This window comes from Tamandua tetradactyla, chromosome X, assembly GCF_023851605.1.
Source record: "Tamandua tetradactyla isolate mTamTet1 chromosome X, mTamTet1.pri, whole genome shotgun sequence".
Lineage (NCBI taxonomy): Eukaryota > Metazoa > Chordata > Mammalia > Pilosa > Myrmecophagidae > Tamandua > Tamandua tetradactyla.
In genome coordinates, this window is record NC_135353.1 from 2632161 (window position 1) to 2647770 (window position 15610).

Here is a 15610-nt window from a genome sequence, read left to right on the forward strand (position 1 = left end):
ACTCAGGACCAGGGTGCCCGTGTGGCTGCTTTGCAAAGGAAGCTGAGCTCCGGAAGGGAGCTGCAGGGCTGGCCAGTAGGCCCGCTCAGCTACCACTTACCTCCTCCTACAGTACTGGGTTTCCTGTGGCCACCATCTCGATCATTCGTATCATCTAAGGCATCAGCCAAGTCAAAACCATGATCTTCCATGCGCCCCCAAACATAAAGAAAACAGCCAATTAGCTAACAATCCAGTATAAGAGTCCATTGTTCTCACAACACAATACTATGGGCTTGACCAATCAGGGCAAACAAGTTAAGACAAAGTAACATTTCAAGTGAAATCTGAATCCGTGTACAGCTATCAGTGAAGAGTGGAGTGAGCCCTGGTTTCTGGTGTCTGGCAGTACATTGCCAGGTTAACACAGTGTTGGGATGGGGTCCTTGGGTGGCTTTGCACAGATAGGGCTTAACAAAATAGAGAGCTCATTTGGACACTGTCCCAGGGACACTCCAGGCTCCTCCCTTATTGCACCCCCCACCCCCAGGAGAGCCGTGTTACCTGCAGGATTTGCCGGAGCATTGACCATTCCTGGCCTCCTCGTTGTGGTGGTGAAACGGTTCCATCTCTCTAAAAGAGAGTGAGGACAGCAAGGGGAGGGTGTTTGATAACAGACACAGCAGCCATCCTGGCTCAGGATGTTGCACTGTGAGTAGAATATTCTTGCCTTGCTCCTTGAGGCCCCTTCAGGGCCTGTGAAGCATCACTCTGAGTGGATGACTACGAGAGATGCATGAGAGCTAGCGGAGATGGGCCTTGCTCACTGTCTTTTGGGGTGAGGGCAGAGGTGGTCTTGCATGTTATCTGGGGAGTGGTGGAGCTGGTGGTACTTGAGCACAAGTCTGCTGGGTGTTGACAGCAGGGACCTTGGACTTCTCTAGTGCTGACACTCCCTTGAGAGCTTCTAAGCTTTGGTTCTACCACTATCAAACTGTCACCACAACTGCAGATGGTCTCAGGACACAATCCCAGCAGAGCACAGATACGTTATCAACAGAAAGCCATTTCAACACACACACACCAAGTATTTTCTATAGGTGTGGTTATTACTGTAAATAACAGGACTTTGGATTCAATCAGACTCCTTAAAAAATATAGACTTCTGGCACGTGAATTACACAGTACGCATGAGCTTTCCAATAGTTTCCTTTCTCAAACATAAGACTGTGCCATAGGTATTCCTACTGCTAGAAGTAGTAGAGAGTAAGAAAATTTAAGGGCGGGGAAAGGTAGAGATGAAACAAGTTGAGCTCTATATGCAGCAAACACTTAATAATGATCAACCACTCATAACAGAAACAACAATGTTTCAGGGGAATAAATCTGATTAAATTTTACCGTTCAAGAATGTGCTCCCCAAAGTCCCCATGGCCATTTATAGCACGTCACCTGTCTTTTTCGGGTAGGTCCTTGGGGTTGTCCGTGCATCAAAGAAATGTACATCTGAATCTTCTGCAAAGAATGTATAAAAAACAAACAAAAAACAGGCATCACCAGAAAATTCTCACGAGACACAAATGGGGACATTACACGATGATAAAAGGATCAACCCACTAGGAAGATATAGCAACCCTAAACATGAAGCAATAACTGAGAGTGCTGAAAAGAGAAATAAATCCACAACTATAGTTGGATATTTCAACACCTCACTCTCAGTTATTGATGTAACTTCTGTATTTCTAGACAGAAAATCAGCAAGGATACAGAAGAACTGAACAATGTAATCAAACAACAGGATTTAATGGGTATTTATAGAACCCCTCACCCAACCACAGCAGAATAAATTTTCTTTTCTTTCCTTTCCTTAGTGCCAATGGAATATTTGACAATGAGATCATACAGTGGGCCAGAAAATAAATCTCAACAAATCTCAAAATATTGAAATTATACAGTATGGTCCATGACCATAACGGAATAGGAAATTAGAAACAAAGAAATTGAGCAAAAATAAGAAACTCTCTAAACACTTGGAAATTAAACAATATACCTCTATTAAAAAAAACACAGGTGAAAAAGTAAGTCTTGAAAGATAAAAAAGCATATAGAAAACGAAAATACAACATATACAGATATGTGGGATGCAGCTAAAGTCTTGCTGAAAGGGAAATTTATAGCACTGAGTGCATACATTAGAGATGAGGGCAATCCAAACTCCCATCTCAAGAAGCTAGAAAAAAGATGAGCAGAACAAACCCAAAGGAAGTAGACACAAGGCAATAATAAATGTATGAGCAGAAATCAATGAAACCAAAAACAGGAAAGCAATATAGAAAATCAATAAGATAAAAAGCTGCTTTTTTTTAAGTCAATAACATTGATCAACCTCTAGGCTTACCAATAAATATAAAAAGAAAGGAGACACAAAACACCAATATAAGGGATAAGGTATGAGATATCATTACAGATCCTGTGGCTATGAAAAGGATAATAAGGGAATACTATTAACAACTTTATGCTTATATATTCAACAACTTAGAAGAAATGGATTTCTTGAAAACCACTAATGAGCAAAACTTAACCTAGATGACACAGAAAATTTGAATGTTCCTAAAACTATTAAATAATTGAAATTTGAATTAATAAGCTCTTGAAAAAGAAATCTCAAGACACAGTAGAGAATTATATCAAACATTTAAAGAGGAATTAGCATCAAATTTACACAATCTCATCTAGAAAACAGATGAGAGAATACTTCGCAACTCATTTTATGAGGCTAGTATTACCCTGAAAATAAAGTTAGACAAAGACCATAAAAAATTGAAAACTACAGACTAATATCTCCCATGGACCTATATGTAAACCCCTCAACAAAACATGAGCATGCTGAATAGAATGCATAAAAATAATTATACACTATTAACAAATTGCTTTATTCCAGCTATGCAAGGCTGAATCAACATTTGAAAAACAGTCAATTGTAACCCACCAATTCAACAGGCTAAAGAATAAAAATAATATAATCATATAAAGGAATGTGGAAAAATTCAACCCACAAAAAACCCAAGTCTCAGCAATTCATGAACAAAGGTAAACTACCTTTGCTGGTGAAAATATCATGTACCCCAGAAAAGCCATGTTTCAATCCTGATCCAATCTTGTGGGAGCATCTGTTTATTTTAATCTTGATTCAACACTGTAGGTTGGAATGTTTTGATTAGATGGAGATGTGACTCCACTCATTCCATGTGGGTCTTGATTAGTGGGATCCATTAAAAGAGAAACATTATGTAATAAAAATTGTTGATGAGGTTACTTCAGCTAATCCATTCTCATTCAGGATGGGCCTTAATCCTATTACTGGGGTCCTTTATAAACAGAATGAATACACACAGAGAAGGAAAGCCTTGGAAGCAAGAAGCTGAAATCAAGGAAACCTGGAAGAGAATGAAGAAACCAGCAGACACTGTCGAGTGCCTTACCTTATGGCAGAAGAGCCAAGGATTGGCAGCTGGTCTTCAGGAAGAAAACCCTGCCTTGATGATGCCTCTATCTGGACATTTTCATGGCCTCAAAACTGTAAGTTAATAAATTCTCATTGTCTAAGCAAACCCATATATGGTATCTGCTTTGAGCAGCCTAGCAAATTAAAACAGAACCCCAATAAAAGTGAAGGTGAAGCCCCACCCTACTCAAGATGGCAGCGTGAGAGTAAGCAATCAACATGTTGACATAAGACATCTATGGAAAACTTCTCCCTAGAGATTCAGTAAAAAAAAGGACAATTCTCGCTTGTTTAGAGCTCTGGAGAATGTATACTGGAGAAGGATCCCACAAATGCTGACTCAAAGAAAGAGAAGAATATCAGGTAGGAAACTTCTGTCCCAGACTGGCTCCCCCTCACTTGGTCCCACACAGCTCGGGAAGTTCCCAGATGCAGCAGCTGGGATCTGTCCCACCTCCCACTGGAATCACAGACAGCAGTGAGACAGAAGCCCCTATATCCAGACACAGACACAGAAGCCCACTGGACCCACCTCAGGATTAAACCATGGGGTTGGGCAGAATACAAAAGGGCAGCAAGGAGGAGTTTCCAAAACAGAGGATAAAGGAGGGAACTGCAGAATCTTCCCTAAAAGCAGCAAGTAGCCAGGCAGAAAATACCCAATTCAACTGTTGGGGGACCCGGGGGACAGGGGAGGACATCTCCAGGCCCAGGTCAGTGAAGGATGAAGAGTCCAAGAAAACGTGGGCAGAGATGTTTCCAGCCCCGGGTCCTGGTGCCCATCCCCCACTCTACAGGAAAGCAGCAGTGGGCGGTCTGATCCTTGCCTGGGAGACGGCCACAGATTGGGGAGCCAGGGGAGTCCTCCACCCCAGTAAAGTGGGGGACACAGCCCCACACGCAGCAAAGTGAGGGCACAGGAGCCCCCAGTTTCAGCCGCACCTGTTAGCCGCAGCCTGGGCTCCGGGAGGCAAAAACCTTCTGAGGACAATTGAGTTAAGAAACAACGCCATCTGCTGGACATGCTGGAAAGTGCAGGGGAACTGCAGGGCTGTTCAGAGCCTCTCCAGACCCTATCCCAGGCCCACTGGAGCTGGCCTACACCCCTGTACGGGAACCCGGCCCTGTTTTGGCTGCAAAATACAGACAACCCACTACTAAAGCACTGCTGTAATACAAATCCAGGCAACAACTAAATTCTAGACAAGACAGAGAAATCTACCTTCTGAATAGACCCATCAAGATAAGCAGATGACCAGATATCAGTAAAAACTGACAAGGCAAATTAAAACACAGAAAGAAATGGCCCAGTCAAAGGAAAAATAAAACAGTCAGAGGAGACACAGAATCTAGAACAACTCATCATACATGTTGAAACAAATTTCCTGAATCAATTCAAAGAAATGAAGGAAAATATGCATAAACAGATAAAGGATATTAAGAACTAGGAGAACATAAAGAAGAATTTGAAAGAATACATAGAAAAATAACAGATATTATGGAAGTTTTGAAAGAAAGATACTGTAGATGAAATTTAAAATATACTAGAGACACACAACAGCAGATTTGAAAAGGCAGAAGAAAGGATCAATGAACTAGAAGACAACAACTGAATTCACTCAAACTAATCCCAAAGCAAGCAGGGGAAAGGAAATAACAAAGATTAGAGTGGAAATAAATACAGATAGAAAAATAACAGAGGGAATCAATAAATCTTGGGGAAGATCAGGAACATCAACAAATCCTTAGCTAGATTGACAAAGACAAAAAGAAAGAAGATGCAAATAAATAAAATCAGAAATGAAGGGGTTCATTACCTCAGACCCCAAAGAAATAAAAAAGATGAGAGGATACTAAAAGTAACTGTATGCCAACAAACTAGACAATGCAGATGAAATGGGCACCTTCCTAGAAACACATGAACATCCTACACTGGAGAAAAAATAGAAGATATCAACAAACCAATCACAAGCAAAGAGATTGAATCAGTCATAAAAAAAATTTTTTTTTAAAAAACTAAAAAAGAAAAGTCCAGGACCAGATAGTGTCACAGGGGAATTCTGCCAATCATTCCAAGAATGAAGAGCAATCCTGCTCAAACTCTTCTGGAAAATTGAAGAGGAGGGAACACTACCTAACTCATTCTATGAAGCAGGCATCACCCTAATACCAAACCCAGATAAACATATTACAAGAAAGAAAATTACAGACCAATCTCTCTAATGAACATAGATACAAAAATCCTCAACAAAATACTTGCAGATGAAATGAATGAACAGGGTCTAAGGGTACATCGACTGATGAATGGAAGGTAAACTGTGGTGTACACACATGATAGGATATTGAGAGCTGCAAGAAAGAATGAAGTTGTAAGCCAGGCAATGAGGTGAATGAATATTGAGGATAGTATAATGAGTGAAATAATCCAGAAACAAAAAGAAAGATATTATAATGCCTCACTAATATGGATAACTATAATGTGTAAACACTGAGGACACAATTCAAGAGCACAGGTTATGAGAGGAGGGTTTCCTGTAAAGGTTTCTAGACTGTAAGCTCTTACAACAGTCACATCTATTCCCGAGTTGTAACTGTTATTTCTAAATTCTGAGATGCTGAGCTCTTTCTGTATTACTTGCTCATTCCCTGGAATTTTGGGTATCTGTGTGACACCTGAGACTCAGAGCTAGAGTACTGAAGCTATGAAAGTCAGCATTACCCCATACAGCAACTGTTTAAAAAGATGAAAAAGAGACCAGACTTCAATTAGAGATATAAATGAAGCTGATCTGGATAGGACTAAGGTAAATCAGAACACAGGGTGAAAGGATGATATTGATTGTATTTTAAAACTTCAACTTCTGTGTGAGACCAAAGGAACAAATGTTTATTTGGTACAAAATTTATATTTTCTGTAGCACACAAACTAATTTAACCTGAATGGTCAGTTTATTCAACAACATAATTACCTGGAACCTTGAATTGGGAATAAGATCTTGTTACTTTGTACAAGTTAATGTAATACCCTGATACATCCCAGAGTATTTGGAGTAGGAAACAAAAAAGTATTTGCAAAATCCCCTTGAGGGAATGGGGAAAAAGTGGAAATATTCTTCCTCAACTGGAGAATTCCTGATATTCTTGCAAGCATAAGGGGTGTAGGATGTTTTGGGTGTTCTTTTTTACTTTTAGTTTTAAAAACATAACAAAAACACTTGCAAATCAAATCTAATAGCACATTAAAAGAATTATACACCATGATCAAGTGGGTTTTATCCCAGGTATGCAAGGGTGGCTCAGCATAAGAAAATCAATTAATGCAATACACCACATTAACAAAAAAAACACAATATCATCTCGATTGATACTGAAAAGGCATTTGATAAAATTCAATATCCTTTCTTGATGAAAATACTTCAAAGGATAGGGAATAGAAGGGAACTTCCTCAACATGACAAAGGAATATTTGAAAAACCCAAAGCTAGCATAATCCTCAATGGGGAAAGACTGAAAACCTTCCCTCTAAATCAGTGTTCTAGCTTGCTAGTTGTCGGAATGCAATATACCAGAAATGGAATGGTTTTTAAAAAGGGGAATTTAATAGGTTGCTAGTCTAAGGCTGAGAAAATGTCCCAGTTAAGCAAATCTATAGAAATGTCCAATCTAAGGCATCCAGGGAAAGATACCTTGGTTCAAGAAGGCTGATGAAGTTCAGGGTTTCTCTCTCAAGAGGAAGGGCACATGGCAAACACAATCGGAGTTTCTCTATCATCTGGAAAGGCACATAGTGAACACAGGGTCCTTCTCTCTTCTGGAAGGGCACATGGCGAACATGATGTCATCTGTTAGCTTCTTCTGGCTTACTGTTTCATGAAGCTCCCTGGGAAGCATTTTCCTTCTTCATCTCTAAAGGTTGCTGGCTTGTGGACTCTCTGCTTCGTGGTGCTGCAGCATTCTCTGCTCTCTTTGAATCTCTTTCATTCTCCAGAATGTTTCCTCTTTTACAGGACTCCAGTAAACTAATCAAGACCCACCTGAATGGGTGGAGACATGTCGTCACCTAATTCACTTAACAACCACTCTTGATTAAATCACATCTCCAGGGAGATGATCTGATTACGGTTTCAAACATACAGTATTGAATAGGGATTATTCTACCTTTATGAAATGGGATTTTGATTAAAACATGGCTTTTCTAAGGCACATATATCCTTTCAAACAAGCACAATCAGGAACAAGACAAGGATGTCCACTGTCCCCATGGTTATTCAATATTGTGCTGAAAGTTCTAGCCAAAGCAATTAGATAAGAAAAAGAAATAAAAGGCATCCAAATTGGAAAGGAAGAAGTAAAACACTCACTATTTACAGATGACATGATACTATATGTCGAAAATTCCAAAAAAATCTACATCAAAGGTATAAGAGCTAATAAATGAGTACAGCAAAGTGGCGGGGTGGAAGATCAACATCCCAAAATCAGTGATGTTTCCATACACTAGTGATGAGCAATCTGAGGAAGAAATCAAGAAAAAATTCCATTTACAATAGCCAATAAAGGAATCAAATATTTAGGAATAAATTTAACCGAGGATGTAAAGGACTTATACTCAGCTAACTACAAAAAATTGCTAAAAGAAATCAAAGAAGACCTAAATAATTGGAAGGATGTTCTAGATTCATGGATTAAAAGGCTAAATATCATTAAGATGTCAATTCTATCTGAAATGATTTATAGATTCAACACAATCCCAATCAAAATTCCAAAAGCCTACTCTGAAGAAATGGAAAAGCCAATTATCAAATTTATTTGGAAGGATAAGAGGCCCCGAGTAGCCAAAAACATCACATAAAAGAAAAATAAAGTTGGAGGATTCACAATACCTGACTTTAAAGCTTATTACAAGGCTACAGCATGGTGCTGGCACAAGGATAGATATATTAACCAATGGAATCAAGCTGAGAATTCAGAAATAGACCCTTACATCTATGGCTAACTGATTTTTGACAAGAGTGCCTAGTCTACTCAATTGGGAAAGAATAGTCTCTTTAATAGATAATGCTAGGAGAACTGGATATCCATATGCAAAAGAAAGAAAGAGGACTGAACTCTCACACAACATATACAAAAAATTAACTCAAAATGGATCAAAGACCTAATTAAAAGAACCAGGATTATAAAAGTACTAGAAGAAAATGTAGGGAAGTATGTTCAGGATCTTTGTGTCAGGCTTAAACCCAAAGCACAAGCAACAAAAGAAAAATTGCATAAATAGGACTTCATCAAAATTTAGAACTTTTGCACTTTAAAGACTTTATCACAAAAGTGAAAAGACAACCTCCTCAATAACAGAAAATATTTGGAAACCACATAGCTTATAAGGGTTTAATATCCAAAATATAAAAAGAAATCCTTCAACTCATCAATAGATAAACAACCCAATTTAAAAATGGGCAAAAAGACTCAAATAGACATTTCTCCAAAGAGAATATACAAATGGATAAAGGGACCCTAAAATGATGGTTAACATCACTAGCTTTTAGGAAAACGCAAATCAAAACCACAATGAGATACCATTTATAACCAATAAAATAGCTACTATTTAAAAAAAAATCTGAAAATTACAAGTGTTGGAGAGATTGTGGAGTAATAAGAACACTCACTCATTGGTGGTGGGAATATAAAATTGCGCATTCAATGTGGCATTTCCTCAGAGAGCTAAATTTAGATTTACCATATGACCTGGCAATCCCACTACTAGGTACATACCTGAAGGAATTGAAAACCAGGACTTGAACAGATATTTGCACACTGATGTTCATAGCGGCATTATTCACAATTGCCAAAAGATGTAAGCAACCCAAGTGTTCATCTCCTGATGAATGTATAAACAAAATGTGGTATATACATTGGAATATTATTCAGTCCTGAAAAGGAATGAAGTCCTGATACATAAGACAACATGTATGAACCTTGAGGATAGTATGCTGAGTGAAATAAACCAGACACAAAGGATAAATTTTATATGATCTCACTGATATGAAACAATTTGAATAAGCAAACTCAAATAATTAGAACCTAGAATACTGATTACCAGGGGCTGGGTTGGAGGTAGAGAATTGGGAGTTAATGCTTATTTTGTACAGAATTTTTATTTAGGTTTATTGTAAATTTGTGGAAATGGATGGTGGTGATGAGCACATTTTCAGTGTAATTAATAGCACTGAAATATTTATGTGAATGTGATTAAAAGAAGAAAGTTTAGGTTGTATATATGTTACTAGAATAAAATTGAAAACATAAAACAGGACTGGATAACAGTAGACCCTATTGTAATCGATGACCTATAGTTATAGTAAAGTTATAAAAATTTTCTTTCATTAATTATAAGAAATGTACCACATTAATGCAAGGTGTTAATAATAGGGTGGTATATGGGGAAAATACACCTAATGTAAACTATAAACTATAGTTAATATTAAAATTTTAATATTCTTTTATCAGTGGTAACAAAGGTACCACACTAATGCAATGTCAACACTAGGGGTATAGGGGAATGCTGTAATTTTTACATAATTTTTCTGTAAACCTATAACTTCTTTAATTAAAAAAAGTAAATAAATTATTTTAAGAAAACAGTAGGATCTTATGGCACCCTGACTGGCCCCTCCCCCATACACTTACCAGCTCAGTTTAGAGCTAGCCTGTATTCCAGGGTGAATTCCAGATCCCGGTTCGAGAGGAAGCAGAACAGCCCTTAGTGCACATATTGGGAGCATGCATGTCTGCCTCAGTCTGTCTGATGGCAATCTGAGGTATTAAACCAGGGCACTTATTGCAGGCTCAACATCCTAGAACCTGCCCTACATGTAGAAGGTAGCTCATATAGCTCTCCTACAAATCACTGTGGAGTGCAGTCAAGTCATGGCTGCCCTGGTACAAAGGATTGCTGGCTATAGGACATAGATTTCAGTGCCCAGACTGTGAGGAAACTGTGTCCTAGGGAAGAGGGCACATTGTAAATAAGGGAATTTCTAGGGCCACACCAGCATGGCCAAGAAAAGACAGATTCATGGAAAGGATCAGGGAGGCCTCTCTGCTTTGACCTTCAGCTATTCTCTTAATTCACTGTATGGTTAAACTCTGCAGGAGAGCACTCACATAGGTCAATCTGCAAAGACTGGGAAAGGTGTTTTTGTTGTTGTTGGCTCCTGGCATTCAAGAGAAACTCTGTCATAAAACTAGCTGAACATAAATTTAAGGAAAAAATGCCTCAGAGTTTAAATTCCAGCAATAAAACATTAAAATATGAAAATGTCCAGATTTCAACAAAAGATTGCAAAACATACAAAGAAACATGAAGTGATGGCTTGTGCAAAGGAGAAGATGGAAACATTAGAAACCTTCAATGAGGGGGATGAGACCTGGGACATACCAGATAAACACTTTAAAAAATGATCCTAAATATGCTCAAAGGAGTAAAGTAAAACAAAGGAGTGAAGTAAAAAAGAAATAAATGATATCAGGAAAATGATAGAAGAATAGCACTACAGAAATGTAAATTGTGAAAAGGAACCAAACAGAGCTGAAGACCACAGTAAAAGAAATAAAAAATTCCCAAAAGGGGTTTAACCTCAGATTAGTTCTCACAGAATAAAGAATCAGTGAACTTGAAGATAAGAAAATTGAAATCATCCAGTCTGAGAAGTATAAGGAAGAATGAAGAAAAGTGAACAGAGCCTGAAGAACTTGTGGGACACTACCAAGCATTTCAATATATGCATTGCGGGAGTTCCAGAAGGAGAAGAAAGAAAGACAGGGCCTGAGAGAATATTCAAAGAAATAATGGCTGAAAACTTCCCCAATTTAACAAAAGACTTGAATATACATATCCAAGATACCTAATGAACTTCAAATTGAATAAATCCAAATAAATCTACACTGTGACATATTATAATGAAACTAGTAAACGCAAAACAGAGAATTCTGAAAGTCATGAGAAAGAACCAATGCACCACATACAAGGGCACCTCAATCAGATTAAACGCCAATTTCTCATTGGAAACCACGGAGGCAAGAAGGCACTGGATGACATATTTAAAGTACCAAAAGCAACAACAACAACAAAAACCAGTGCCAACCAAGAATTCTATATATAGTAAAACTGTTTTTCAAAAATGAAGGCAAGGTTAAGGCATTTCCAGATAAACAAAAGCTGAAGGAATTCACCACTAGACCAGCTCTACAAGAGATGCTAAAGGGATTTCAGTATGTTGAAAGGAATGGACAGGAGCCAATAGAGCCAAGCTACATGAGGAAATAAAGATCCCCTATAAGCATACGGACATGAGTAAATATAAATGCCAGTACTTTGTGTTTTTTGTTTGTGACTCTACATTTTATATCCAACAGGATCTGTGGTAGTTAGATTCAGTTGTCAACTTGGCCAGGTGAAGGTGCCTAGTTCTGTTGCTGTGGACATGAGCCAATGGTACGTGAACCTCATCTGTTGCTGATACCATCTGCAGTCAGCTAGGAGGCATGCCTGCTGCAATGAATGATGTTTGATTTAATTGGCTGGTGCTTAAATGAGAGAGACTCAATGTAGCACAGCCCAAGCAGCTCAGCATACCTCATCTCAGCACTAGCAGCTCAGCCCAGGCCTTTGGAGATGCAGAAAGGAATCACCCCGGGGAAAGATGTTGGAACCCAGAGGCATGGAGAGAAGGCCAGCAGAGATCACCCTGTGGCTTCCCATGTAAGAAAGAACCTCAGTTGAAAGTTAGCTGCCTTTCCTCTGAAGAACTAATGAAATAAATCCCCTTTTATTAAAAGCCAATCCGTCTCTGGTGTGCTGCATTCCAGCAGCTAGCAAACTAGAAACAGGATCTAAAAAGCAAATGTATACAATGTAATGATAAATCAGTGGTTTTGAACTCTGTATAAATTTGTAATTTGTGACAAGAACTACCTAAAGGTGAGGGGACAAAGGATATGGGAATATAGTTTGTGTATGCTGTTCAAGTTTGGCATCAAATGAAAGGAAATCGTTATAGATTTAGGATGTGCAATCTAAGCCCCATGGTAACTACAAAGAAATTATTGGAGAATATGCAAGCTTATAGAGGCAAAAAATAAATTACAGGTTGCCAGAGGCAGAGGGGCAGAGGGAATGGGGAGTTAATAAATAATGGGCGTGGGCTTCCTGTTTGGGGAGATGGGAAAGTTTTTCTTTTTTAAAAAATATTTTTATTGAGAAGTCTTCAGACACAGTCCATCTATAGCATACAATCAGTGGTTCACAATAACATCACATGGTTCTGTATTCATCACCATGATCATTTATAGAACATTTGCATCACTCCAGAAAAAAAAAGAAAAAGAAAAAAGAAGAAACTGATACACTCCATAACCCTTACCGCTCCCTTTCATTGACCACTAGTATTACACTCTATCTAATTATTTTTACCCCTATCTACCCCCCCTGCCCATTAGTTCTTTATTTATTGTCCATATTTGATTTACTCGTCTGTCCATACCCTGGATAAAAAGAGCATCAGAAACAAGGTTTTCACAATCACATGGCCACACTGTAAAAGTTGTATTGTTATACAATTGTCTTCAATAATCAAGGCTACTAGAACCAGTTCAACAGCTCCAGGTACTTTCCTCCAGCCATTCCAATACACCATAAACTAAAAAGGGATATCTATATAATGGATAAGAATAACCTCCAGGATAACCTCTCTCTTGACTCTGAAATCTCTCAGCCACCGAAACTTTATTTTGTCTGATTGCTTTTCACCCTCGTGGTCAAGAAAGCTTTCTCAATTCCATGATGCTGGGTCCTGGCTCATCCCAGGAGTCCTGTCCCATGTTGCCAGGGAGATTTACAGCCCTAGGAGTCATGTCCCACATGGGGGGTGGGGGGTGGGCGATGAGTTCACCTGCCAAGTTTGCTTAGAGAGAGAGGCCACATCTGAGCAACAAAAGAGGTTTTCTGGGGGTGACTCTTAGGCATAATTTTAAGTAGGCTTAGCTTTTCCTTTGCAGGAATAAATTTCATAGGGGCAACCCCCAAGATGGAGGGCTCAGCCTATTGAATTGGTTGGCACCACAGATTAAGAGAAATACTTCTTTATTCTCTGCCCAAATTACTCTGGGATATATCGGGGCATCACACTAATCTGTACAAACCAATAAGATCTCATGCCCTATTCAAGAGTCCATGTAATTATGGTGTTGAAGTAAATTGACCACACAAGTTAAATTAGATAATGTACTACAAGATCGTAAAGTTTCTGTAATGGAAGGTGGTGAGGGTACTGCAATGGTTTTAATGTGATTAATCCCATCGAATGGTAAGCTTGGGAGTGGTGGAGATGGGAAAGTTTATGCTGTATGTATGTACTAAAAACTTACAATAAAGAATGAACAACTAAAGAGACAATGACAATTAAATAAATACGTGATCCTGAACAGGATCTAATAAGGGAGTAAAGACTCAAAAGGAAATTATTGGAACATGAAAAATAGGAAATATAGGCTGTATGCTTTATATCATTGTTAAATTTCTTGAACTTGATAACCTCACTTATAAGGTGGTTACATAACTGAATATTCTTGTTCTTAGGAAATGTATAGTATTAAGTGTTCAAGAGCATGATATATATATATAACCTATATTCTAGTGTTCAGGAAATGGATAGACAGACAGAGAGGCAGATAAATGGACTGACAGACAGATGGATAGATACAATGATTCAGCAAATGTGGTAAAGTGTTAATATTGGTAATCTGGGTATCTGGGGGAATCAGGATATTGTTGGAATTCTCTATATGAGGTTTGTATTATTTTTGTAACTGTTCTGTAAGTTTGAAAATATTTCAAAATAAAAAGTTTTCAAAAAGTATTGCAGAACCAAACAACAAGTATCAGGTGACTCCTTGACAGGAACAATGGAGGCCAGAAGACAATGGGATTCTATATTTAAAGTGCTCAAAGAAAAAATGGTCAACCGAAAATGCTATGTCCAGCAAAATTATCTTTCAAAAATTAAGGCACAGTAGACCACAGTGGCTCAACAGGCAGAGTTCTTGCCTGCCATGTTGGAAACCCGGGTTCATTTCCCGGTGCCTGCCCATGCAAGAACTAAAATACAATAAAATAAAGGCAAAATAAAGACTTTCCCAGATAACCAAAATGTAAAAAATCTATTGAAAGCAGACCCACCTTACAAGAAATATTAAAGGAAATTCTTCAGGCTGAATGCAAGTAAGCCCAGATGGGAATTCAAATTCAAGGAAAAAACAAAGAGTACCATAAAGGTAATTATGTAATTATAAAAGAATACAAATTCATATTTCTTCTACTTTCTTCTCTTAACTGAATCAAAATGCAGTTGTATAAAATAATATGCATATAATGTTGGGTCTAAAATATATAAAAATGCAATATATGTCTAATATATTTGGCAAATAACAACACAAAGGAGGTAGGTGGGAGCAAAACTGTATCCAGCTAAGGAAATAACTACAGATGGTAAAGTAATAATTCAAATAATATATTATTTCATTTGTAACATTAGTACATATAATATGTATAACAATAATAATGCAAAAATGGAAAAAGAAAATAACTATATAGGAGTTAACTGTCTATGTATCACTGGAATTGAAGCTTAATTGAAGTTAAGTTGTCTATGGTAAGCCCTGGAGAAACCACTAAAATTTTTTCAAAAAATATATGGTGAAAAAAATCATTAAGGAAATGAAAGTGTTACAATAGAAAATATTAACTTAATGCAAAATAAATCAGTAAAAGAAGAACAGAGGGACAAAAAAGACATGAGACACAGAAAACAAAAAGTAAAATTACAGACATAAATCTAACTGCATAAAAAACAAATTAAACGTGAGCTCAAGATTAGCCCTGCTCTGCGGAGAACTTAGAGAAGGGACAGGAGGGCAACTGAGGCAGTGATTCGTGAGTGCAGCTGACCTGGGAGAGCCTTCTGCACCACATGGGGTGGCCCTGGTTGCAGAGGCCGAGGACCTGAGAGGCAGAAAGCTGGAGCCTGGCGCGGAGGCACAGAGACCACGGGAGTGCATGGGCAGGAACATGAG

At 38.2% G+C, this 15610-nt stretch overlaps 1 protein-coding gene across 4 annotated transcripts in view; it reads right to left on the bottom strand.

Annotated features, from left to right (window-relative positions):
* CD99L2 (CD99 molecule like 2) overlaps positions 1-15610 on the bottom strand; it is a 94287-nt gene that overhangs the window by 15670 nt on the left and 63007 nt on the right. For all 4 annotated transcript variants that reach the window (XM_077146851.1, XM_077146850.1, XM_077146849.1 and 1 more), the window contains exons 2-4: positions 1432-1494; positions 544-612; positions 101-184 (exon numbers count right to left, since the gene is read on the bottom strand). In XM_077146851.1, coding sequence (XP_077002966.1) covers positions 101-184; positions 544-612; positions 1432-1494 — 216 coding nt within the window. The remainder of the gene's footprint in view (positions 1-100; positions 185-543; positions 613-1431; positions 1495-15610) is intronic.